The sequence below is a fragment of the Ammospiza nelsoni genome, chromosome 8 (genome assembly GCF_027579445.1).
Source record: "Ammospiza nelsoni isolate bAmmNel1 chromosome 8, bAmmNel1.pri, whole genome shotgun sequence".
NCBI classification, from domain to species: Eukaryota; Metazoa; Chordata; class Aves; order Passeriformes; family Passerellidae; genus Ammospiza; species Ammospiza nelsoni.
The window spans coordinates 18,650,476-18,677,767 of record NC_080640.1 but is presented as its reverse complement, the minus strand read 5'-3'; the positions used below and the strand labels follow the sequence as shown (position 1 = coordinate 18,677,767).

Sequence of the window (27,292 nt, the reverse complement as noted above, 5' to 3'; positions counted from 1 at the left end):
CTTCATTTCTCTACACAGCACATTCTGTTTATTCCTACAAGGTTTTCGAGACATATAGCATTAGATGCTGAATTAGGAAATAGAAGTTGGATGTTCAGTTTTGTTTAATTAGCACAAGGAACTTTCTTATCTATTGAGAAAACACACTGCATGCTGGCAGATCAAGTACAAGGAACAAATTCTCAGAAAAATAACCCCAAATTCTAATCAGCAAAACCACAACTTAAATTTCACAAACCACAATTTTGTTTTTTTTTCAGTGGCTTTCTCAACTTTTACCAGAGCCCAAGTGTTCGAACATAAACACCTCTACACAAAACAGACAAAACTCAGTGGTTTATAACTAAGATGGAACATGCCAGTTATGCTTAATTGGCCAAATCTTAAGATTCCTCTTAGAAGCTGTCAGTTGAGCCTTCTCCACAAATTTTTCCATTATGCAAAGTAGCCTCTTCATTCCCCACAAAACAGAAGAATCTGTCCACAAACCCCACAGCCTCAGCAATGAAACAAACTGAGCATAGGTCTGTACTTGCCAGCACTCCCTTAAGTAGAACATTTGTCCCTACATGTGAATAACATCAAACTCTGCTGGCAGAGGCTAAAACAAACCCTCCTAGTTTCATGTAGAAAATACTTAGGTTTAGGATGGTACAAAATTTTCATCTCCTTTGAGATGTCATCTCACATGAACTCGGTAAGAAAGCAATAAAACCCCATCAGCTATGTCAAAAAATTTCCTGCTTCTACTTTCATCCTGATTAGGATATTCATGATGGTAGTGAAAATACTTCACATTAATCAGATTCAAAACAATACATAAACTTTAAATGTTATATTTTTTTATGTCACCACTGTCACCTATTAAAAACAGGAAGGATTTTAAAATGTTACTTGCTTATTGTTCATGATCCTATTTCCACTGAATAAGGGAATCTGTGATTACATTGTTTTGACAAGGAGAGGGAAAGATAACATGTCTATTGATTCTAAGATTAGTTTAAAAATCCTGGAAAAATAAATTTGTAACAAATCTGACCTAGAGGGTTGTCAGTTAGATTTTGTTTACAAGATTGGTCATAACCAAATTTATTTTGAAAGTTCAAACAGACGTAAGCAAGTTCTGATGGAGAGGGTGGGTTTCTTACCCATTTCTGAAAAGCTAATTGAAGAAGCATGTAACAGAAAAACATCATTAGCTTTACAGGCCTTCAAACTCTCCTGGCTATGTGCTCAGACAGCAACACTGTTGGGAATACGATCTGGGGAGAGGTAGTAGTAAGGGAGCTTCTTGTTCTTGTTGCGCTCGGTGATGGTGCTGACAATCTCATCCAGATTCTTGCGGAATTTTGCCATAGCCTCTTTCACTGGCTTCTCCACGAAGTGTTCATCTGGGTACATGCCCAGAAACAGCTGATTGAAAAACACCAAGAAACCAGGCTTTGAGAAAGCAAAGGCAATTAGTTTTCAGTATTATGCCATTTGGCAGGACACCACCCAGAGCCTCTCCTCACAAATGCTTCTATTAAAATAGTATTATCAATATTTAAACTAGCCTACACCTTCCCTCTACTGCTGGCTGCTTCTTTCCATCCCTGCATCATTCTGTGGTGTGGTTCAGGTGTCTACATGGCACTCCTTGGCCTGAAGAGATCTCATCCACTGAAAACCATGCACTTTTATTCAGGCGGTAGTCAGTCCAATGAGCCTCCTAAGCCAGATCTCTGTATAGCCATCCAAACATTTATGCTGCTAGAAAAAAGGATAGCATTAGAGGGGAATTCCCAGCCAGAGGCTGAAAAGGAAAATGACTACTTCATTCAGTGAAAGTGGAAGATTCTGTTGACTTCAAACTGTCCTTCAGAGTTCATACGACAGCTGCTTAATCAGCTTGGACTCTGAGGGTGCTCTGAAAAGTGCACAGCCAAGATGCACACTGGCATTGCTTTGGGCACTTTGGGAACTATTTCCCATAGTACAAGCTTCTCTGCTAGTACTGTGTTCTTACAGAGAAACTGAATTTAAAGTACCCACTGTCCATCATCTTCTATTTAAGGATTTCAAAACACATTCTCCAGAGCCCTTGTGTGAAACAACCAGGTACCTACAACCTCATTTTACATGACGGAAATGGCTACAGACCTGTAGCCATGCATGGCTTTACATGCCTGCCAAGCCTTCTGTAGGCTTGTTTTGTTTTCCTTCCTCACCTGCCAGGCACAAGCCACAGCTGTAGTGCACATGGCACTGGAGTAGATTTTCCAAAGGAACAGGACATGGGGGACACAGCACTGCTGTACCTACTTCCCCAGCACTGCAGCCTTATGCCTCTGCAGCCCTCTGCCTCCCACACCAGCATCCTTCTTAAGCAATGCCATGCTCAAGCTTAACAACTTTGATTATAGCTGAGACAGCCTCAGAGTAAAAATACAACTTCTTTCCCTGGTTTTGCACCTGGCTGGTTTGCACCTGGCAGAACTCAGGCAAACCCACAGCACTGATACATCTCCACAGAAAGGTGAAAATGGCCAAGTCAAGCACAGGGCAGCAGAACAGTCTCATGAGTCTGTGCAGTCTCGTCGTCGCCCTCATGGTTTCACATCTCCAGCACCTAGAGCAGGGGGGTTGACTTACTTCTTTGTCCTGGAATTGGCTCAAGGCCCAGACAGCTCCAAGATGCCAACAGGAACGTCCCCTGTCTGGCAGACTCTCCACAATCTGCTCGATGGTGACGGTGCCCTTTTCTGTAGGGGGAGGGCAGCGCATTGTCGGTGGGGCATTGGGAATCCACGAGCACCAGTCATACTGCACAGAGAGCAGGAGAGCACAGTGAGAACCTGCAGGGGCCGGTGCTTAGCAACACACCAAAGAAAAGCAGGAGTTTGCCAACAGGGACTTTGCTTCTGTAATAGGAGCTCCTCAGAAAGAGACAATACTAATGACAGAAAAGTTCTATAGAGGGACTGGAGGTGACAAGGAAGTCCCTACTGCTTTGCCCAGGAACTCACAAGAGAGAGAGTTGGGTAATCTAAATGGGAGAATTTATTCTGCTAACCACAGGCATGTGCCTCACAGCCCAAATTCAGCAGACTGGCTAAGGCCTTAAATATTTTATTAAACAAAGTTCCCTTCTGATAACCTCAGGCGATCACCCTTACTCTAGCTTCTCTTTTATGCTAAATTTCCTCCAAGAACATGCCCACAGCGAATGCCCATGTGCTCAGATACTAACAGAGATAAAGCATGCTGGTTCATCAAGAAATATGGACTATGACACGCAGATATGGCCATGGTGAGCAGCAGACTGGGAACATAGTCACTGCTGGCTTGGTTCAGTGCAGTGAGATGCTGCTGTCTCATTTTGGCTCAGATATGACCCTGAGTTTTGCCACCATCTAAGATGCTGCAGTTACCAGAACCCTTTCTATCCCAAGCACTTTTTCATTACCTACTCTGCCCTTGCTCTGCCTGAGGGGAAGTGCACAGCCACCTCCTCCTCCCCTCAGCCCTCTCTGCCTTTTCCTTCCATGCCTGAAGATGCTTTTACTGATGGGCTGCATATCCTCTGTAGCCAAATTAAGAGATGGTTTCTTGGTGGTACTTGAACAGACAGGATTTTCTGAGGGGGGCACTGGGAGTTGTCTGAATCAGTTCTAAAGATAAGTTAGAAGGGAACAGTTGCAGAGGTCCCTGATTATGGACATGCCACAGCAGTAATGTGAGTTCATTGGACACCAGGTTCCAGACTTCTCCAGAGCTCCTGAGCTGCAGGGGTGGACAGGAGGGTCAGCATAAAAAGTGATGTAGGGTATTTGGGAATAACCACCATAAGAAAGATGGTCTCTCTGCTTATCTCTGAGATATCATCTCCGAGATCACCTATGCCTGAAGTGAGAACACGCAAAAAAAAAAAAAAAAGCTCATAAAATCATAGAATATCTCAAGTTAGAAGGGACCTATAAGGATCATCTAGTCCAGCTCCCTGATCCTTGCAGAACTACCTACAACTAAACCATCAGAGTAAGGGCATCGTTCAAATGCTCCTTGAACTCTGGCAGGCTTGGAACTGCGACCACTTCCCTGGGGAGCCTGCTCCAGTGACTGGCCACCACTCAGTGAAAAAGCTCTGTGACTGACAAAGTGATTTGCTTCTGGCTGTTAAATCTGCTTTCCAAAATGTTGTGATGTTAAAAGAAACAGCATTTGAAAGGCGGTGGTTACTACAGATTCAGGGCAGATATATGTCAGTCAAGGCAGGCAGGGATAACACAGGTTATCAGTATGTGACACATCAAACATCATAGAGGAAGCCCAAAGTTGCCACTTGGTTTGTAAACTCAAGAGATGAGCAGCAATGCCATTTAAATGCTTTAAAAATTATTCCTGTAATAAAATCAACAAAACTAAAATATATGAGTTAGAACCCCTAATCTGATCTTTGGTAGGACTTGAAATGCCTTTCTCAGCTTCCAAATTACTTCAGTTTCCACAGACTTCACAGGGATTTGTAGATGGCTCTGCAGTTATTTTGAAAAAAAAGCAATGAAATTCTGTATACCTACTAAAAAATGCTTTTCAGACCCTGCCCTGGTAGATGTACCTCCCAGGCCAGGAAGAAGAACAGTGCTCCCACAGGTTCCTACCTGACCAAAATTCACAGCTGCGTGTTGAGCCGATGTAGTGAACATGATCACTGTGAGATATTCTGCCAGCGTCTCTCGTGTCCTGATCATCTTAGGGAACCCTAAATGAGGGAGAAGAAAAGCTTGACCCAGCAATGAAGTAACCCTGCCACCCAGCAGTGATGAGAACCCACGGGTCAGAGGGCCCTGCAGCAGTGTCTGCAGAGCAGGGCAGGCTGTGGGTGGTGCTGTGTGGTCCCACAGGAGCTCCTCACCTCTCTGTGCCTTGGCTGTGCAGCTGTAAAAACAGCCTTGCTTCATTCAGGCCTCTGAGGCATCACCACTGTTTGCAAAGTAGGTGGTGTTCCATGAGGGAAAGAAAAAGTGTAATTATGCCTTTAAAAACCAGTGTTCCTGTCCTACCTACCCCGCAGCAAGGAACTCCCAGAGTCCCCAGGGCAGGGACCTCAGGTGCTCCACTTTTCTTCAGTCTGCAGTGTGAGCAGGGAAGGTTCATGCCAAGGAGGGAGCGACCATGTGCTTGTATTTATAAAGGTCTGAGGTTCAGCAATCAAGTGAATTGGAAGAAAGAGTGCAGGGAGAGTTGATTTGCTGAAATGGGAAATGAGGAAATGAGAACTTCTGAAAAACAAACAGAATGAGGAACAGAAATAGTTGCATTAAGCTGTCTTTGAAGGAGAATAGTCAGAGTTATATAAAGAAAAAACAGAATAGTCAGGGGCTAGGGAAATAGTTTGCAAGCGAAGTAACCCCAGCCCTGTATCAGTCCTGCCCTCACTAAATCACAGGCCTGTGCTGTACCCCTGTCCCAGCCCAACGTGACCACTGGTCCCAGTATGCAAGCTGCCCCTGCCCAGGCTGCCTGTGCCAGCTACTTCATATCTCCACCACCAACCTAATGCAGAACTCAGCCTGCAAGAGGGAAGGGGTAGCTCTGGCCAGCCACTGCGCCCAAAGAGGAGAGGATGCACCATCCCCTCCTGTGTCCTGCTATTCCAAGTACACTGTGCTCATCTTTAAAGGAGTTTGGCATTCTCCCAGTCACAGCTGCCCTCCCAGGGAAAAAACAGGAGCCACAGTCTCCCTCATTTAGCCTCTTCCCATTCTTTAGAGACCCTGCCAAATCTCCATTCTCTATGATACAACCCTTGGAGCAGCAGCAGCGCAGAAAGAGATGCTGCAAGCCTGGTTTCCCATCTGTAGTGGCAGTCCTCCCACCAGTGGTGCTTGTAGCATCCCACCCCAGCTGGAGCCCTGGAAGCTCAGGACTTCTCTCATATGCTTCTCTCATGCTTAGGTCAAGCATGACGTCCTTACCAGGAGGAACAACATTTCTAAGCTTTTGCTAAGAGACAGATAGACAAACAAAAATTAACCTTTGCCTGTCCAGGCTGACAGAACCCAGAAGCCTTTTATCCACCAGAACATAATGACTGGAAACATCACACCTTTGCCTGGACATCTGGCACTCCAATGTGCATGCAACACCAGAGCCATCTGCCCTAGGTCACTGGCCAACAGGTGTTAACAGATTTAAATCAGACAGGACAATAGGAAGAATCCCCAGCCACCCCTAAAAATTCCTGAAAATCTGCTTGGAAAAAATGTGTGTGGAAGAGAAAAGCAACATGTTTAGGGAACAACAGGACAGTATTTAAATCAGGTAGGCAAAGTGAGCCATCTTATCGATGAGAGCTCCCATGGCCAAGTAATGGGTTGCAAGAAAAGAGAGGCAGTGAGAAGAGACAGAGCAAAGGAAACTATTTCATGGAAATTATGAGTATCTGTTCTTGAAGAGAGTAGAATAGTTCAATGATGACACCAATGCTGAGCAAATGTGAAATGCAGCAATATACCCCTGGGAGGTTATTACATGTTCTTATTTGGTGTGAGGTTTGGAGGAGAGGATTCAAGGGGCCCTGCTCCTCCTCGATGTCCATCAGTCTGCCTGGTGGCTGTGGCACACACAGACACTGCCCCCAATGCCTAAAGCATGAGCAGACAAAATCAAAGGCCCTGTCCCCTGTGTAGAGAGATTACACAAGCTGCTCAAACTCACTATGAGAATCTGTGTCAAAGGAAGGAGCTGTCTCCTGAGAACTGGCCTGAGCCAGGGTCTCACAACAAAACCCAGCTCCTTCAGCCCAAGAAGAGAGCAGGTCTCTGACTTGTGCTCTGCCCTCAGCACTGCTGCCAGCAGGGACTGCACAAGCTGCACACCCAGCTGGGCCATCCCACCTTACCTGAGGCTTTCACACCCCTCATTCCATAGACATAAATGTCTTTGACAAAGGCCTGCAGCTCCACATCCTCACACACCACCTCGTCGCTCTCATAGTAGATGTGAATTACATCCTCTGCAAAACTGTGGACAGGAACAAACAAAGAAAATGAAAGGAGAATGCAAGTCTGCCATTCCAGAAGATGTTCTTCTGACCTTGCAGATGCTAAACAGAAAAGGGCAAGAGAAGGTCTCAAAACCCTCCTATCTCCTTCCCACAAGCAGTGGCAATTAACAGAGGCAACTTAGATTCATTTAGGACTGCAGCATCACTTCTTTCCCCAACAACAAGATCCTGGACCACACTGCAACCCCTGAAAAATCCTGTGCACTTTATTCTCTTATTTGAGGCTTTGCTCCTGCACAGGCCTCTGTCATCATATCTACATCTTTTCCTCACTCCATGCAGAATCCCTCTTGCATATCCACATGGCTCCCACACTGGGCAGTGGGGTTCCCACACTGTGATACCAGTACCATTCCCTGTGTGTGGGACACTCCAAAGCTGCTCCTGAATGCCAATATCTGACCCCTCCCATTGGATATCCTTGTTGTGAAATACTTAAGTGGCTCTGGAAACTTTTCCTGGGAAGAAGAGGTCTAGAGCTATTTCCTATGCCCACTGTTCACAGCAGACACCTTCCTGTTCAGTTCCTCTTCTCAAGATGCCTCTTCCTAGGAAAACTTCCCAGGTTAGCTCACCTCTCAAAGACAGGCTCTTAAAGCACTCAGTTAACACAAGTAGTTTTGAAAGTAGTGAAAACAGGAAATCCTGATTTCCTTAAGAACTGCAGTTCATGACTGAATGACTGGTTAATGGAGCTGTGCTGAGATGTTCTGTTAGCTCTGCAGGTACCCTGCTAAATCTCTTGCTAAATATTTTGACAGCAACCCACAAGATGAAACACTTGACTGTATAAGCTGACTGAAGAATTGTTACCCAACAGAGATTTATCCCTTAATAAAATAGAAATTTATACATTTTATACATTTATTGCAATTTGGAGACTTTTGCAAATCTGTCAATGTGGTTCCTATCAGCCAATCAAGAGCTGTCATTTGAGGCAGACAAATAACTGAATAAACACCAAAAGTTTAAGTAATTTTAGCTTCCAGAGGAAATGCAAAGGAAACAAAAACTTTGCAACATGCAGAGAGAAAGCTGTTCTCCATGAGTTCTTTCTCCATGCATTTGGCACTGGTGCCAGGTGATACAGGAAGGGGATCCTCCTCTCACAAAATGGCAGTATTTCAGACCCCCTTCCATACAAACAGAAGTCAGTATATGAAGTGTGGGTGAGACCTTTTGGGCTGAAATGTCTTTGGGTTGGTGTATCTATCTGCAGCTAGATCAGAAACAGGAAGAGGACTAGAGGACTTAACAAATTTGCTATGTGAGACTCATGGTTTCTGTGGGAACAACCTTATCAGCTTCCTTAGGCCTAGGCCTTCTACAACACGGGAAGTAATGCTGGGGATAGAAATTATTTCATCAGAAAAGTGAAGACTGATAGCCCTGCAGAGTGTAGGAGATTCCTGGTGAGCAGACACTGCATGGCCATGGGTTCATGGGTCAGGAGCTCACACACTCAGAAGGGCACTGCCCACTCCATGTATAAACCCAATGATTCACAGCTCCCAGCCAAGCTCGAGGCCACCAACATCACCCTCCAGCAAGGTCAACACCCACAAACACTCAAACTGAATTGAGCTGACTGAGTATTACCTGGTATTTGAAAGGCATATCTCAATCCACAAATAAAACACAGAAAAGAGTAGGAGAACAGAAAAAAAAAAAAAAGAAAAAAAAGGACGTCATGAAGAAAACAACCACAGCAAAGTAACAACTTCCTTTTCTCTCAAATGGGCACTCACAATTGCAGGAAATATTGCAAGATAAGCCCTTGTAAAAACACAGAGAAAACACAGGAGGCAAAGATGTCCCCAGAACTTCCAACATTATCCTTGCAACATAAAACTCCTACTTTGTGTACACAAAAGATCTGATTTTTAATGATCATGCTTTTCAAAAGTCATGTGATCAGAAACAGCTGCATATTTGGTAAGCAATGTATGCCATGCAAAAATATGTTGTTTGTTAAATTAAATGCCACTGCAGAATAAAATCCATATAAATCATGCAAGGCAGTGTTTCAGATCTGAAAAGGAGCCATGATTGTGTGGTCGAGCAGCCTTGCAGTACCTCTCCTTATTCAAAATTGCTGCTCTTCCTAATTAAACTCAGACTTTGAAATTTTAAGGCATTTTAAGAAAGGTTTTATTCCAACCAGTTTATACCTAATTTACAGAGTTTCAAAAGAGAACCATCATGGAAGCCAAGCTTATATTTTCCGTCCACAAGAATCTTGATGAGCTTATGTGGCTGGCTCAGAGAACTGGGTCCTTTCTTGGCTTGTGCATAGCTAAAAAAAGAATAACTAAATTCCTTTTGTAGGATAAATTCTGACTTACTAAATTTCTGTGAAATTCTGTAGAAGAGTACATATTTGTAAAGGGTCCTCTGAAACACAAAATGCAAGGAAACAGCACTGAAAAAAGCAGGAATTACCAGTCTTTCAAGAGTGTGTGTGTGACTAAATATTTTTCCTCAGATAAAATATACTGGATGGAAAAGGCACTATGTGACTAACCAGCACAGGTATTGTTTACAAGGTGCCATGAAGATCAAAGTGAGGAGGAAAAAAATGAGGTCTGTGTCTCTGTGACTGTATTAGCCAATATCTAGAACCATGTTCTATTACCTCTTTATAGCCTCCCAGACCTTAATGCCATCATCCCGGTAAAAGTAGTAGGGGATATCCTCTTTGTTGTCCATTCCTTTGGCTTTGATCTCCTCAGGGAAGCAGAGGGAACTGTAGGTCAGATCCTTCATTGCTTTCTGCACCATTTGTACATGTCCTCCTCCACCTGTGGCATTTGCCTGAAGGAAAAACAGCAAGATGGGAACGGCAGGAGATTGTGCTCCCTTTGTGACAAGACTGGCTTTACAAATCTGCAGGAGATGGGATACAGAATGCTGGTGAATCTGTTTTTCAAGGAGAAAACCACATCTCCACACAAAGTACCAAAGTGCAGAGGTGTACTGGAACTGTGCATTTTGACTTTAGGGATTTCACACCTCTCCCATGAACCACTGTTAATATCCACATCTGCACCATGGGTACTGCTTATAGTGGAATACACTAACAAAACACAGCAAGATCAGGGCATGGCACTCCCTGCAGCCCCATGGCACTCCCTGCAGCCCTGTGCTCCAGCACCAGTGCATGTGTGAAGGAAGGCAGCCCTGAGTGTGTTAGAAGAGGACTTAAGTTGAACTGCCAGTGCTGTTACAGAGGAGTTTAGGAGCAAGTTCTCCGGGATGCAGGCTACCCTTAGTCACACTGGAAATAATGCCAGGAGATCAATCCTGCTGGGTTAAGACTAATGAGGAATGCCCAGGGTTTCAGTATATGTTACATTTGAAAAACACAGCATGTCCACAATAGACAGCACAGCAAAACTCTTCAGATAATCACTGTGCAAGAGTTCCCAAAAGTTGCTTTTCTAGCATATGATATAGTGTTGCAGTAGTTGTGACCTTACATTTACTGTCCTCTAGCTGGTTGTTCATCTGCATTGGAACCAGCAAATTCTGGAACTCCAGATCCTTGCTGGCAGCTCTTACCCACACATTCATCCCACATGCATGGGGTATGTTCATGACACTTCTGTTTAAAGGGTTGCAAAGGGGAGTATAGACAACAAGGAAAGGTGTCTGGATTTAACCCCTCTTTTCTGCTTGGATGAAAAACTCTGAAGCAAGGAAGCTATTTTTGACCTGGTGTCAGTGGTGCAACGAGGACAGAAACACAGGCTCCCTCTTTGAAAGGGTTTCTGAAGCCTCCCCAAACTTCATAGCACGCTCCTAGCATGTTGCCACAGAGACTGCTGTGTGCCAGGCTGATGCAGTTCCTAGATGTGGCATTCCATTTCTCCCAGGGAGCTTGGTGTCACCTGTGAACTTATTGAGGATGCATGCCAGCCCTCACCCAAACCACTGATAAAGGTGTGACATACATCTACGTTTCACGGACTCAGATGAAGCTGAAATTCAGTCCTAGCAGGTCTGCTGCTTATGGCAACTCAAGAAGACAGTCTGCAATCCAAACACACTCTTTGTGGTCTTAGAAATCTGTCTTACCTACGTGTCCTTCTGTGATGAAGATTTCCATTTGCAATTACAAATCCCTTTGCTCACAGGTGAATAACTGAATATTTAAAAGAAGTTGGGGGCTTAACTATGTGGATACATATGAAGGAATTTATATGCACTCCTATATTATAACCCAAAGGCACATCAGCATTGGGCAAGATACTGACTGACATTGGCCACATCTGATTTGGCTACTTAGAGGTAAAAGAGAACATCTTTAGCACAAGGCATCAGCTCTGTGTGCCTGTTCCTCAGCTGGCATTACTTACGTTTGCCCTTTAATAGAAAGGTCAGGGAACAAAGCAATATGTGATGATTACAAGATATGTACATATGTACATATGGAACCATGAAGAGCAAAGAACCATGGATAAGGATGAGCTGACATGAACAATGAAGATTCACAAGGAGTCTACCCACCTTGTCAAAAAGGCCACATTCACAGATAAGCTGTTCTCGGGCTTTGGTATTGATGGCTATTGTGAACCGCATATGTGGCACCAAGAGCTGGGAAATGAAGCAAACAATGAGAGAAGGAAAATTCTCAATTTGAATTCAACAGCAGCCAGATGTAAAGGTTGAAGTCCTGGTGGTTTAGCTGCATCTTATCTTGCAGGGCAGCCAGTCAAACTATTTCAGCTGAACGATCACCAGAACTTCCTTTTGGTTTTTCCAACTGAGGTGATAACAACCCCACCCCACCAGAGACCCTCCCTTTGTGCCAGAACTAACCTTGAAGAGGGGATGCACAGCAGGCAGCTGCCGGAACATGGCTATGCTGAACACCTCTGAGACCAAGTGTGTCCGTAAGAGGTGGGTCACTGTCTGGTGGATGTGGAAATCAGACGAGCGGACCCAAATTTTAGCTAGCAGCCAGTCATAGGTGGCATCTGAAGGAAGGAAGATGGGATTGTCTGGTCCAGGCTTTTGACCAAGCTGAAAGATATAGAAAGAACATGAAACCCCAAGTCCTTCATGTTTAAAATGAGACAACAAACAGCTGACCCTGGCAGCAAGCCCACCTGGATTGCAATAGGTACAATTTTTTTCTCCAGATTCTTATACAGCAGACAGATGGGTGCAGCCAAGTACTGTATCGTGCACGGGTCTGTTCTATTGGCATCCACACCATCAAGCAGCTCATAGTCCACAATGAAAATGTTGCCTTGCTGTGGGAAAAAAAAAAAAAAAAAAAAAAAAAAAGAAAAAGAAAAAGAAAAAGAGAAGCATTATGTGTTTTAATTATATGCAAGCAGCAGCTTGGAACAAAGGAATGGGAAGCCTTGGCAGAGACTGATATGAGCCTGGTGGTTACAAGCTACCCCTGGCCTGCCCTTGCTCATGGCAGTTCAAGAATGATGCCATTGAGACAGCAAGAACCATTGCACAAACTACCTGACTGGTGTCTGCAGAGTCTGGCAGTGAGCCTTTCAGCAAAGAGCATCTATTTGGTACTCATGCAGTGACACACAAGCAAGTTTCACCCTGACAGCTGAAGAGAGCCTTGTGTTAATTGTACAAACAAAAGCAAGGCACCACCCTTGTCAACCCTTCTTCAGCATGTTTGTGGGAATGGCCCTGCCAAGAAAGGAAGAGGCACCTTTCCCCTCGGAGGCACTCAGTCAATCCCTAACCTAAACCAGTGACAAAGGAGTGTTCATCTGCAGGTTACAGCTCTTCCACTGGCCTGGAGACAGGCATGGCCTGCAGCTGCAGGACAGCAGGAGGAAAGCCAGCAGGAGCACTGCCAGCCTGCAGAGACAAGCATCTTTGCATGACCTATCACACATCCTGAAGAAAGGAGATGTGGCTGAAGGCAGTAAGCACAGATTCTGGAGATTAGAGGATGTGAGAAGGAACAGGTGGAGCCCAGCCTGGCCCAGAGCCATACCTTCACTTCCTCCTCCAGGGTCAGGTTCCTCTCCAGACTGCATTCTACCATATCCATGGTCACAGGCAGCTTCTTGGGTATCTCTGTGCATCTCCGGATCAGCACAGGATTGCATCCATTCAGGAACTGGTAGCCAAACATAAAATCTTCCCTCCAGTGTTGCATCACATATTCTAAAGGAAAAGCAAGCCTACAGCATCAATGTGTGTGCAGCATCAATACCTACTGCATTGTAGGATTCCTCCTTTCCCCTTCACCTTTTTGTTACAGTGCACTGACACTTTGAATAGAGAAAGCAGCAAGAAAAGGATTCAAAATATGACAGACTTAAGAAATATCACTGAAGTTAAATGGAAAATATAATTCTTGCTTCTCACACTGAGAAGAATTAAATTGATGATAATTTGTTTATCCATGTATAGAGGAAATAAGGAATAAAATATCTAACTTTTATGAAAAATACTCTCTTCATCTGTAAACTGCCTTCTCAGGTCTTCCATGAAATTTTTAAATTCCCCTCTTCAGATTCACAGGGCATGCAGTACAGAGGGATTAGTTCAAAAACAGGTGGCACAAGCAGGAGAAGTGAAATGCACATCAGTGTGTAGGGAAAGAACAGCAGTGGCTGGAGCAGTTCTTTTAGGCTAGAGCTGGGTGAGGGAAAGTTGGGGATGAGTTTGGACTCTGACTCAGTAAAACTCCTCATTTGTTGTTTTGCTTGTTTGACTTGTTTTCCCTCTATTTATTTTTCAATTGCTGATATAAACCCAGATGAACATCTCAATAAAATTCTAGTTTTGGATACTCCATCTCTTTATTATTACATATGTAGTACTACTGGATATTTTCTATAGTTGCAGTGTTCTGTTTTGTAATGTCATGTTGTCACTTCAGTTAATATGAAAAACCCCATTGGTGTCTTCAGGGGAAAAATGAAGCTAGAGAAGTTTTCCACTACTGGCTAGTTTTAAACAAGGTGGTACTTTTTCTGAAAGCATTTAATTTTTCTAAAAAGGCTAAAAATATTAAAAATATAGGCCCCAAGGGAATGCAGTGATACTTTTTAAAAAGTCTTAAAAACCACAATGCTTTCTAATAAAACAGAAAAAAGTTAAGTTTATATAAAATGACATTTACATTATCTCCATCAACTGCCTAATGAATCTGCTGCTGTATCTGAAGCCTACATCAAGAAAAAAATTACTCAGCACCTTGGACAGAAACTGCATGACTGAAAAATGCCTTGAACCACCTGCCAAGGCTTGCAAAAAAGCAAACTGAGATTTGTATTAACATAACTGAGACTGATGCTTAATGTTTAAATGTCACAGATTTGGAGCTTTCCTCATGAGTATGGAAATATTATCAATGAAACTAATTGTAGATCATATCTAATTCTTGTGTTAAAAGTACTTTTGGAAGCAACCTTATTAAATGTAACAAATTGCTATAATTAATTTTTAATACTTCTGCCACCTTGTATGCTTGGGTTTATACCCAAGAAAAGCACAATTGCTCTTATTTCAGTGAATTCATCCCTAGGCAGCCTGAAGAAGAGTAAAACTTCAGAGAATACAGTTTATTTCCTGGGGAGCAGAAGAGCAGGTCAGCCACATCCATCCTAATCAGATGATCAAACAAGACAACTAATTAGTCACTCTGTGACGCAAACACGAGCAAACGCTGATAAACTCACCAGAGATTGTGTTGCTGATTCTGACAAAAATCCTCTCAAAATCTGCAAAATCACTCCAGGAAGACTGGAACATGTGCATGAAACGGTTGACATAAAGATTTTCCATCCTAAAATAAACCAAAGCAAAACATATCTGGAAAAAATAATCTCCAGCTTTCTCAATATCCATTCCTATTATTTTCAATGTTTTTATACATCTAAACACAATAAACTTTAGTAGTGGAATGTGGGAGTAGCCACCCTAGAGAATTAATATTGCAGGCTGTACCTTTACACACAAGGCTGAAAGGCACATCAAGAGCCCAACTTCTGCTATTGCATGTACAGAACTCTGTTCTAGAATTGTTCTCAGCAGCCTACATTGGCAGTGCTTTAGCACCTATAAAACTGGAGTCAGAAAAACTGGTGCTTCACACATTGTTAATATCAGTTAAGAGTGCTGAGGGCACTACCAACACCAACTCAGAATGTGGTGTGGTGACATAAAGAGACTCAGACAGGAGCACAAAGTCAGAAGATAACCCAGGATCAGGCAGCCACTATTCCTAAAAAACCCAGCAGTACTGTAAATATCTACCTGACAAAGGCCAGTCTGGATCCCAAAAATGTGAGGCCTGAGTTTTTGAGAGCTTTCTATTTATTTGAGCTGCTGGATAAACTTGATGCTCACATCTAACCCCAGAAACCAAGGCTCTTAGTTGCACACATCACATGAACACAGTGGGCTGGGAGCCAGAAATGTCTGACTTCATCTGCTAATTCAGCAAACACAGCACAGCCAAGCAAGTTCCCCTTATATGAAATGACAAGTCCTAAATTATTGCATAAATGCTAAACTCCTGCTATTAGATGGAAATCATTTACTTTGACTAGAAAGCAAATAATGAACTTGAAAAAGAAAGCTGACTTCCCACTAACAGTTCAAACACACAAATAAAAGCACACACAGCACATGAAGATATGCAGGGCAGACAACAAAGTAAAGTCACAGTGCTGCATGAAAGCCTCCCAAAAAGAATTTGAGGAGAATCCAGGAGGCTGGATTTATAATCATCAAACATATAGAAAAGACTGGATCAGAACTGGCTGGAGAGGACAAAAAAGCCTGGAGAAACAGCCAGTGGCTTTCTGGAAGGAGGGCTCTAGACCAGCATGACCACAGTGCAGAAAAACAAAGGAGCTGCTTCTGCACTAAGCCCTGATGGGTGCATGTGGAACGGGCTCCTTCTGCTGCTGCAGATGGCAGTCAAGGGTAAGAGGTGCCTGGAGGCATGTTTGGAAGTGGAAGTCACACAACTGTCTAGGCTAGAACAGGTGATGGTGTCTCCAGAGGTCTTCTCACACCCAACAGGGACACAGAATCACTGTACAAAAACTTCCAAAGGACTCGGGAAACAAAATATGTTTTCCTCAAGAAATCGAGTACTTGGAAGTCTCTGGCATATACTAGAAACCAGAGCAAGGAAAAAAAAGTCAGAGTTGCTTATAGAACTTAATCTGCCCAAATGCAACACTGGTCCAAAATAGCTACACAAGCCTGCATTTCTGGCACAGAATCCAGGCTGAGAGCTTCCATTTGCTAGATAGTGTAGGTCACGTCAGCACCAGGCACCTTCAGGATTATTTCCACCTACACACAATTAATCCTTTAAACTTACAGAGCTATCCACTGCCAATAGCATCCAAAAATCCAATCTTGCAACAGCATAAGGAATATCTGAAACGTATCTCCCTCCGAGTTCATTTTTACATGTCCCTAGAAAAAGGGCTTTCCCCTCCCCTCTTCCACATCTTCCTATGTCTCATATAACTCTCCCAGCTCTCACATATTCCCTTAAAAGTTCTCCTTGCCCACTGCTACACTTTGCCTTTGGGTTTCAGACATACCTCTCTGCCATCCTTCTTGCTGCACCCAAACTGAAGTCAAGCCCCATGCCTTCCCCCATGTTTCTCCACCCCATTCCTGCAAACAGTTGTTCCAAGCTCCCAAAGCACATCAGGAGAGCTAGATAAGGCCCATCAAACTCTTCTCCAAAGATTTTCACAACTCACTTGACCATAAACATAGGTCTAGATTTTTCAGCCAAATGTGCCAGACAACAAGCATTGCCATTTCTTAGAAAATCTGTTTTGTGTCATACCAGTTATCCAGAATGGCTGGCTGTCAGCAACACAGTTTCAGGTTCCTATTTCATGGGGAGGGCCCCTTACAGCCAATGACAAAGATAGATGTCCCTGCACTCTGTTGAGTCACTTCCAAGTTTCACTTGGCAGTGGCTCAGGCCCTCTGATAAAGTGCCACAGCCTAGCAGGATGGGATTGCTGGAAGGGGAATGCAGCCTCCAAACTGCTTATGTCTCCTAGTGGCAATCCTCTCATCTCTGGCATTCAGGTGCTGCTGCTCCTGCATCACTCAGATCTTCTATCTGAGCTGGGGAACAGCTGCTTTGCACTGGCTAACACCATGCTGACTTGACTCAGTGCTGGCAGCGGAATTCAGCTGCAAAAATGAATAAATAAAATACCCAGAATGCTCTGACATGCAAGGACGAATCTTGTCCCATGTCAGACTATTCCACCACCTGATAGTATGGTGGGATATCTGAGACAGTGTTGTATGACCTGGGCTCTTGAGACAGCACAGAAGGTCCCATTTGCCTCTCTGACACTGTGCTATTCCAGAGCTCTGCAGGATTGATTATCCAGGCTCATCCTGTGCCCAGGCAATGTTTTCCTCAATGACATGATATGTCCAAGTGGGTGGACAGTGACTTGGCTGCCCCAAGCAGATTACACTCAGGTGTGGATAACTGATGAGCTGCTCAGAAGAGATATTCTCCAGCAGGATGTCAAGGGTGCATTGATAAATAACAACCTTCTTTGTGTATGCCACCAGAAGATTCAATTATCACCAACAGTCAGAGGAGAAAGGTATCTCCAAGGGGCAATGCTGAGAACTGAGGGAGAAGCTCAAGGTCTCACATGCCTGCAGTCCTGCTGATGCTTTCCACCAGTGTTCACCAGTGTCTCCATCTGCCTACAGTCAAAACCATGGCTAACAAGAATGCAGAGGCTCAGTCAGTGTGAAAAACATAAATATTGATAAATAAAAAATAAAATAACAAATCCATTAAATTCCTACTTTCATACTTTGGCTGCTGATACAGCACTTGGAGAAAAAAATTCAATTCTGAGATTCAATGAAACCTAAAAGATGGTCAGATCCTTACCCTGCCCCAAAAGAGATTCTGCAGACTTACAAACACTTACGCTTTCGTGTAGTTCAGAATGAAGTCAATTCCCTTCTCGTTGTCAAACTGGATGTCACGAGGCAGTTCACTGTGAGAATGGGCATCGATGCTCAGGGGAAAGCCTGGATGCCACTCCTTCCAGCTGAGAAAATAAGAGAGGTTTGACTAACCATAAAATCTTATCAGCATGGGAGCTGTGTCCTGACCTCCACTGTTTTGGTGGCTCACTGCTATAAAAGAATCTTGTGTCAGACTCAGGCCAAAATAAGTGATTTACACTACATCAACACTTACCAGTACCCCACAGAATCCTGAAGCAGACTGGAAGGCATACACACTTGGCTGCCTACCTTCACAAAGCTTGAAGTAACTTAATATCTGTGATATTTTGACACATTTGCCACATTTGGTTGAAACTGACTTCAAATGTATTATGAGGGGAGGGGACAAAGACACAGCTGCCCAATGCATGCTCATTCTTGGGACTACACTTCTAGAGAACTGAGATGCAGCAGATAAAACTACACAGGCATGTATTTAGATTCCTTCAAAAGGCCATCTCCAGGAGCCTTGATTTAACTGTTCAACCTCCTAATGGCCATAGCAAACATTCTTTGCCCCATTTTTATTTCAAAACAAAAGAAAGTGAATTGTAAAGAATACTGTTTCAATGGTATTTCCAAACTGCCTGCCACACACAGACTGCATTGTGTATTATCAGCTATGCATCAGAATTTTTAGTAGCTATTTCCCTGAAATTACAAATGGTTTTGCCTTCCTTCTTGCATATGTAAATAAAATTTTGTGGCACACCTCTTTTTGTACCATATTTTCCTCTGCTCTATTTCCTGTAATTTGTAGGGAACAGCCTTTCTTGTTCAAATGAAATAAACAACACACACACCAAGCCTCACTCCATTAATTCTGAATAGACCCTTTGCCCTGACCCCTACTCTCCCAATAAGGAGATACAAGCGCAAGAAACTTTTGTTATTTTAACAGAGCACATCTCTAGCAAAAGGCAATGTCTATGCCTTCTGGAGTTACCCTCTGAGAAAGGACAGAATTTTCTTATCATGACACTGACTAGGAAAAAATGTCTATAATATATATGTGATATATATGATATATCACATAATATATATGTGATATATAAGTAAAATACATACATGTATGTACATATATATATGTGTGAAACATAGAGGTATAATATACATATGTGAGATTTTTATACATCACAACTGTGTTCTGTTAGCACATTCCAGTTCACTCAAACAGGGCCAGGTTTTCACTGCACCCTGGTGCAGGAAACAGCTCAAGCTAGCTTGGTGCAGCAGCCAAAACGCTCCAGGAAAAGCTGACATGTTCAGATCATGTTCTAAAACTGTAGTACTGCTTGTAAGAGACAAATGAAATATGCCTTCAAATCTTCCCTGAAGATTTTCCTTGAAAGCACAACGGCGTGCCAGAGGGCCCACACAGAGGCTGTATCACTGAATTCCCATGGCAGTCTCACAGACTGGCTTATCTGAGGCACCAGTATCCATAATGCCACTTGCATCAGGGTGATCATCACTGTACAATGGATTCCATCTGAGTTAAAACCAGATATGCCAACATGGTAACTCAGGCTTTCTCTCATCCAGCAGCTGAGTAATTAGAGGCAGGTGGTAATGTGACTATACTGTGCCAGACTGCCCTGAGGAGGACAGGCCCTGGAGCAGCGGCAAACTCACCGGTACATTTTCTGACGGGATTCGAGCTCTTTGCGCCTGTGCTGCTTGAGGATCTGAGTCTTGTCATCTCGGGGCAGCTTTGCTGTTAACAGGGAAAAGAGACAGGGTTATGAGTCTCTTCTACCTATCACTGCCCAGGTGTTGAGAAGGACAGCAAAGTTTTCAAAATTCAAAATTCTGATCTATACCTATACAAAGTTTCTGCGGGAAATGCTTACATGATCCAATTCAGTATTTTTGAGTGGACACACAGGTCCTTAGAGAATCTGTGGAAGAAGACAAGCTCCTGGCTTGGTGCTTCCAAGGGAAAATCAGCTCCAACTAGGAATATCAGTTTCAACTGTACATAACCTTGGTTTTCTAATGTAGACATTTGCTGTACATATCTAGTGTTAAGTGGTCTGAAGAGAGTCTTGGGAACTAATTTTACAGTTCAGTATCTACGGGACTTTCCATCAATAAGAGAAACCACAACATTACTTGAGATCATCTTCTCTGCTAAATGACATGTGCAGGAAACATCTCCAAGCTTCTCCCCTTGAGCAATGCTCTCCCCAGCCAGCTTGGGGAAATAATCACATCTTCCAGTCATGAGAACAGAAAGAAAAAACAATGACACTTCCGTTCCAGACATTTTGCTGTTTTGACCATGAATTCAATATAACATTAAATAACACAGAGACTTCCTCAGTGATCATAGAAAGGGCAAGGTACGAGACTCACTTTACATACACAAATGTGGAGGCAGATAAAACCAGTAGAAGTTTCATGACAAAAGCTTGCTTGGGGTTGGGGCTGGTAATACCAGAGGTAATACAGCTGATAATGTACATGGCTAATGGTTTCCAGGTGGTTGCGTCCAAGTTACCAAGAAAGTTTTACTTGCTCTTCTCCTTTGCCTCACCATACTCTGAAAGCCACACAAAGCTGCCTTCCATGGAAGTGGTACAGTTGTTATAAAGCAAATTATGAAAAATGGAAACACCAAAAATAAACTGACACATAGTTGTCATTATAGGACAAAAGACTTCAAACACAAAATGCCCCAGCCACAAGTGGCCAAAAGTGGAAGGTGAATATAAACATTTATTTCCTACCACCTCACACTTGTTTCAGCTGTTTTCAAGCACTCATGCTGCAGAACACTACAGTAGCCAACCTACCCCAGGTACCAGAGAGAGGAACAAGCAAACATCAGTGACAAATGTCTACCCAAACCCTGGTCACAGAAAGAAGGTGTCAGAGACACTTAAAAACACCTTTCTCAGTTAGTCACCATTACTTGGAGCAGTCCAATCCATCACCCTGCCTTGTCCTGGACTTGACAGCATGCAAAGAGAATGAATGAAAAGTAAGCTGCTGTTTCAGTTTGCACCTGCTGAGCAGCTTTGGGGTTTTCTTTCATTCTCATGAAAACAAGACAATTTACCGGCAATTAATAATGGGCCACTTAGGAGCTTAGAATAAACAAAGAGGGAACACTAATTCTAATTAGATCAAAAGGGCTTCCAGCAATGGGGATGTGGAGCAGTAAAAATTGTGGCATTAGGGTCAACCTTCAAAATCAAGACCAGTGTAACAAGCCAGCATTAGGACTCTTGTATGTGCCTCCCAAAACATCCAACCCAACTGCCAGTGCCCAACAGGCTGCTCAGAAAGCATTCCTAGGAGGGAAAGCCACTCTCTAGGATGCAGCAGAGGTCTGGCAGAGGGTCCTCATCGAAGGGAGAAGACTGGGAGGTATGTGGAGAAATGGGAAGGAGAGATGGAAAAATTCCAGGTGTTCTGCAGGAAATCTGGTTTCTAATAGCTCTCACCTCTTCCATCTCGAAGGACAACCTCCTTTTCATCTGTAATCCAGCGGTAACACGGGAACTCCAGGTAGTCACCCACTGGCGTTTTAACAGTGATGTACTTGAGGTACCAGTCATCCTGGTACCAGTATTTTCGTTTCTCAATTTTTATCAGCTGAATTTCTCCAAGGTCTTCTTCCACAGTCACATCATAGGAGTCCACCTGCAGAGCAGAATACAGCCAGTGATGCACTGCATATGCAGAAAGCACCCCAGCCCTACCCAGGCATACCTAGTCTTTCCTCACACAGCTTTCCAGCTTCTGCTGGGTGAAAAAAGGAAGTCCCATTACTGGACTTCAGTGCAACAGAAAGATTTAAAAAAAGAACAAACAATAACATGCAAAACACTCCAGAAATGGAGAAACATTTTTGGATGCAACCTCAAAAGAGTATTACTCCTTGAAATGTGTGCAAGTCTTAGAAAAACATGCAGGCCAATGAAACCATTCACTGCTCTCCTAGCAAGAGCTGAAGGAGGTACTGCTAGGGCACATCTCATGCAACTGTCCGAGTGGAAAGATGTTAAAGAGATTAGAACATTGGACTAGGAATTTAAAGACCTTTTTGTGTTAGTTATGTGTGCTTCAGACTAAGGACAGTAACCAGATCACCAAAATCCACTTTGCCTTTTGCTTCCTGATCTTCTTCAGTTCTCCCTTTTTAAAATGAGGACAATGGTACATTTTATGTTTATACAGCTAAAATTTGGACAATTATACATTTTATGTTTGTAAGGGTCAGATGTACAAAGGAATTGAAGTACAATATCACACCCGGAGATATGTACACATAAGATTTAAATTAAAGAGCAATATGAATCGGATCCAAGGTGTTGATAGAAATGTCACATTGACAGCCAACTTTTAAAAGAAACTCATTTTTAAAAGAAACAGCCTATAAGCCTATATTACCAGAGCCCTAAAGTAGTTACTGTTGATGTAATGCAAGAAGGACATGAAATTAACCTAAATGATCCTGGAAGGTTTTAATCTTTTTATGACCTTCACACTTCCAATTTTAATGGCAGTTCTGAGAGGGAGGGCTCCCTCCTGGTACCTCACACAGCTTCTGCTCCCTCCAAGGCAGCACTGCCACGGGCTCACCTCAGATGACAATTTTGCTAATAGATAAAGGTGTGTCAGGTTACAGAGAATGTACAAGGTAAGAACTGACACTTGGCTGCTGAAGGTTTCTATGCCATTTGTTGTGTGAGGTCCCTTGATAAACACCAGGGTGGCTCTATGGCAAACCAGAGACACAAGGAGCTTTTATACAGTTTGAGGGCAGAGTGAGATAACAGAAGTAATAAGACTATTGTACTGTCCAAATTCCTGTACCATGCTGTTCAAGCAATTTAATCTCATGCAAAACCTGAGTCTCTTTTTGAGGAGAGATTCCTACTGACCATTCTTATATTGGAAAAGGATGGCACAGACAACTCTTCTTTGTATTCGCATAAAGCTCTAAGTGCAAAGAGCTGCATTTCCTTTCTGGAAATACATGTTAGTATTTTTCTTTCAACAAAAGCAAAAAAGCAGATGAAAGGGGAAGGAAAGAGAGAACTGAGGGATACCATAGACTTTGAAATCACTCAGCACCAGAGGAATTTACTCAAAAGACACTATGTAAAGAAAAGAAACTATGACTTTCAACACTGCCTGCGTCCAGGGCTTGAACTGAGTCGAAAAACTACAACTGAGCTGCCATTGTGCAAATTCCTTCAGGGTGTTCCACATATTTTTCCCTCAGTCAACATTTGCCATACAAATCTCCTACTCAGATCTGGCCCATGCCCTCTTTAATCACATGTAGTAATATGCCCAATTTGCAATAATGCAAATTAAGACATTATGAGGAGAATGGAACTACAGAGCCTGGCACAACATTTAGGGAAAATAACCCCAAACCTGGAAAGTAGACAACAATTACAAAATAATATTGCAAAATTCTGCTCATCCACTAAAAACTGTTATTTGTTTTAGAAAAGGATTAACAATTTAATTGCTTTGCAGAAAAAAAAATTTAAAAAGATGGTATTGAAAGAAAAACTAAAGGCAGAACTGTGAAAACAATTACTACATTTTGCAAACCAACCAAACTCAAAGTCTTCTGGCCGCCTTCAGTTTTAGTTTTCTGGTTCTGTACTGGTATTTTTCTTTTCTTTCCTTCTTTCCCTTGCACAATATACTATTAAGACACAGTGTTTTGGGCACAATGTAACCTGAACAGGTACCTGGAAAAAGATGCTGCATTCCCCAAGAAAACATCCTCATAACCAAAACGCAGCACATTGTACTGCAAGTGTCCAGTGAGCCGGACACTTTACAGAACACAGACTACTCTGATGGTCCACAATAAATACATGCTGAAAAACTGACTGCTGCTAACACCCACACCTCTGTATCACCGAGTATTTCACCCACCATATCACCTAGTGGATATATCTCTGCTCCTGCTGGATCTGGTCCCACAGCAGCTCCCCCATTGCTGCTGGGCAGACACTGAATGCTCCATCATGGCATTTCCTCCCCATGACAGGATCCAGCCCAACTGAATGCTCAGAGTACTGCCAGGCTCTCCACCTGAAACCCTCTTTTGCAGCCCAGGAGTGAGAGCCTGGTCAGTAAAACCTGGTGGTGATCTCCTGAGCTGGGCAGGGCTCAGCCCTCCTGGGAGAGCACCCTAACCTTGAGTTTGCAGGACAGTCTGAGGTCTCCTTCCACCTCTCTTGCTAATGTTGTTCAGTTTTGCCTAAAGTATGTGACTATTCAGCAGATAAAGAGAAACAATGACTGGATGTCCACTGGGGAGATTCAGGTAACAACGTCCTAAGCTAATGAATGTCTAATCATGAAAGAAAATTAACTTCAGTAACAGTGGCTGGTAAATATTTGGGGGACCACAACCACACACACCATCAACAAGAGACCATGGACCTAATTCAGGCTGCAAGCCACATGGATGGAAAACCACACCTCAAGGCAAAGCAGCACCATGACACTGAAGACTCACTTGTACATGTGGTGGGAGGTCTAACTTCCAAACTTCTGAATATCTTTTTAAAACTTTTAAAGTTGTTTCTATCTCATCAGACCTTCTAGAAACTGTGAATTTTGTTTCCAGGTAAAATACACGTTTTGGAAAAAGGCGGGAAAAAAGTCTATTATTTCCAGAGTGGACAACAAGCAAATAAATAAATGCCATTCAAAACCAATGCTCTGAGTATAAGCAATTACATTTGGATAGTTGAAACACGGTGATAGGACCACAGAGAGGACAGGGCACAGCTAACAGCAGAAATCTGAGCTAAAAAGAAGAGTGCAGCTTATAGCCTAGCCACAACTTCATTCTCACACATTCATGCTGTTCTCCAGCTTTCTTTGACACTGCCCTACATGTTTCTCTTGGCAGGCATTGTACTTTCCACTAAATGCTCTTACCTCTTTGTTTAATTCTTTGGAGATAACAATGCTCTGACTATTAATAAATACTGACCCTAAACATCACCTATCACCAAGAAACACACTAATTTTTTTTTTTGTATTTGTAAAGAAAGTGCGAGGAGATGTGAAAGCCCATCATAAATCCGAACCAAAGGGCTCCGTCCTCCCCAAGGTCTGACGGAGGCAGCCAGGGCTGGCTCCTAGGGCAGGCAGGGATGCGGATGCCGGGCGGCCGGGGAGGGCAGCGGGCACTTCGGTGTCCCGCTCCAGAGCACCGGCACACGGAGACGAGCGCTAAAAGAAAGCCCAGCCGTGCCCAGCCCTCGGGGCGCTGCTCAGGGCTCGGCCGGGATGCCGGGGCTGCCGCCCCGTGCGGGCTCGGCGGGGCCGGTGCCTCAGCGCCCGGGACTCACCGCGCCGCGCTCGAAGTCGTTGTAGAAGGGCTTGTCCAGGAGGTGCCTCTCGCTGCAGCCGTCCGTGCCCTGCAGGGTCAGGTACACGTAGTCGTCGGTGCCCGCGAACCACTGGCTGCCCGTGGCCACCGTCACGGTGTAGGACGGCATGGTCCGGTGCCCGCGGCTCGGCTCGGCCCCAGCGGAGCTGCTGAGCTGCGCTGCTGCCTTCGCCCGGACCCTGCCCAGCGCCGCCGCCTCCTCCGCCACCGCACGGGGCGGCTCGGCGCTGCCCGCCCCTTCCCCGGCCCGCCCGGCCCGGCACACCTACCCCATCCCGCCTGTGCCGCCTCCGGCCGCGACCCTGCCCTGGCACAGTCCCCCCTCACCGGAATTCCATCCTTGTCCCTCACCCTGCCCTGGCACAGTCCCCCCTCACCGGAATTCCAGCCCCGTCCTGGCACAGCACCTCCTCACCCGGAATTCCATCCTTGTCTCGCACCCTGTCCTGGCACAGCACCCCCTCACCCGGAATTCCAGCCCTGCCCTCACCCTGCCCTCAGTCCGTGCCCCTGCCCTCCCGCTGGCAGCAGTTCCACAGCAGCACGATTTACAGAGCCCTCCACGCTCTGCTTTCCTCTTGATAACCTTCCACAGTTTCACAACTCTACACAGCATCCAAGCTCTCGGCTCTGTAGCACAGTGCTCCACACAGTATTCCTGATCCTGCCAGGCACAGCTGACGTTGGCACAGCCCCGTGTGCCTCACCATTTACAGGATTTCATCTTGAACTGCTCTGCAGTCTGTAACCTCACCTCCAAACCACCCCAGTGTGCAGGCACACCTACTCTACTGTGTGCTCCTTACACTCACACTACACTGACACAACACACTACACACTGCAAATATCCCACTCTCTTCATCATCCAAAGTTACTCACTCTATCATAGCACCAAAGAATTGTTAAGATTGGAAAAGACCTTTAAGATCATCAAGTCCACTCAAATTCATCATTAAACCATGTTCTTAAGTGCCATAACCACATTTTTTTGAACACTCCCAGGGATGGTGACTCACACCATACTGCACCCCCATTCTATTCACCAAATGTGCAAATCTGTGTACAGCTCGCACTTTCCTCAGGGCTAGACCCCTGTATGTGCCCATGCCTTATTCCCTGGATTCCTCTGAGCTTTTGAAACACCCTGCTGTCTTTGTATTTCTGTAACACCAAATGCCAGCATGTCTGCAGATCAGAACTCTGCATAACCAGCTCCCCATTTGCAGAAAGCCCTCTAAACATCCCATTTCACACTCCCCACCCTGAGTACACATGCTGCCATTAAGATGCTGACATTATGAACAGAAGAGCTGTCTGTGCTTCCTCCAGATTCCAACTTACCCAGAGAAATAAAGCCATAGCAGAGACACTGCACACTTGCCACTTTGACACCAAGACCACTAACACTGTTCTCGAGTATTTCATCAAGCAAACAAACACTACATGCTGCCAACCCTGTTAGCTCACTGATCATCTTCCTCTGTGCTGCAGCAGCAGCAGCTGCATGATACTGGGAGGGGCTGGGCTGCACTTCTGCTCATCTGTGTCCTTTCATCATTGCTCTGTGATCAAACCCAGCTCCTCATTTCTTTGTGGTCAGGCACTTGGTCTAGCTGCTCTCTGGCTCTGTGAATCTTTAGTGATAGATATGCATAACAAGCTAAATTAAAACCACCTCAGAAGTGCTTTTCTTGTGGTACAGTTAGAGCTGAGGCTCTGTGCTGGATTAATTAGTGTATGATGGTAACTAATCAAATCATACTTTGGTAGCACTTTCAGAATGAGGCACTCTGGCCGCAGGTGAGGCAGCAACCTTCAAATACAGA

The 27,292-nt window shown here is 44.2% G+C and overlaps 1 protein-coding gene across 1 annotated transcript; it reads right to left on the bottom strand.

The window, feature by feature from the left end:
- Positions 1 to 86: 86 nt before the first annotated feature.
- Positions 87 to 25,634, bottom strand: ALOX5 (arachidonate 5-lipoxygenase). The gene is made up of 14 exons (XM_059476794.1): positions 25,426 to 25,634; positions 21,532 to 21,730; positions 19,715 to 19,796; positions 17,998 to 18,120; positions 14,728 to 14,834; positions 13,032 to 13,204; positions 12,163 to 12,309; positions 11,873 to 12,076; positions 11,561 to 11,647; positions 9,687 to 9,865; positions 6,887 to 7,008; positions 4,644 to 4,744; positions 2,635 to 2,805; positions 87 to 1,413 (listed from the first exon to the last, which is right to left on the bottom strand). Exons 1-14 carry the CDS (start codon positions 25,573 to 25,575, stop codon positions 1,234 to 1,236), a joined length of 2,025 nt encoding a protein of 674 aa, XP_059332777.1. The 5' UTR covers positions 25,576 to 25,634; the 3' UTR covers positions 87 to 1,233.
- Positions 25,635 to 27,292: the final 1,658 nt, after the last annotated feature.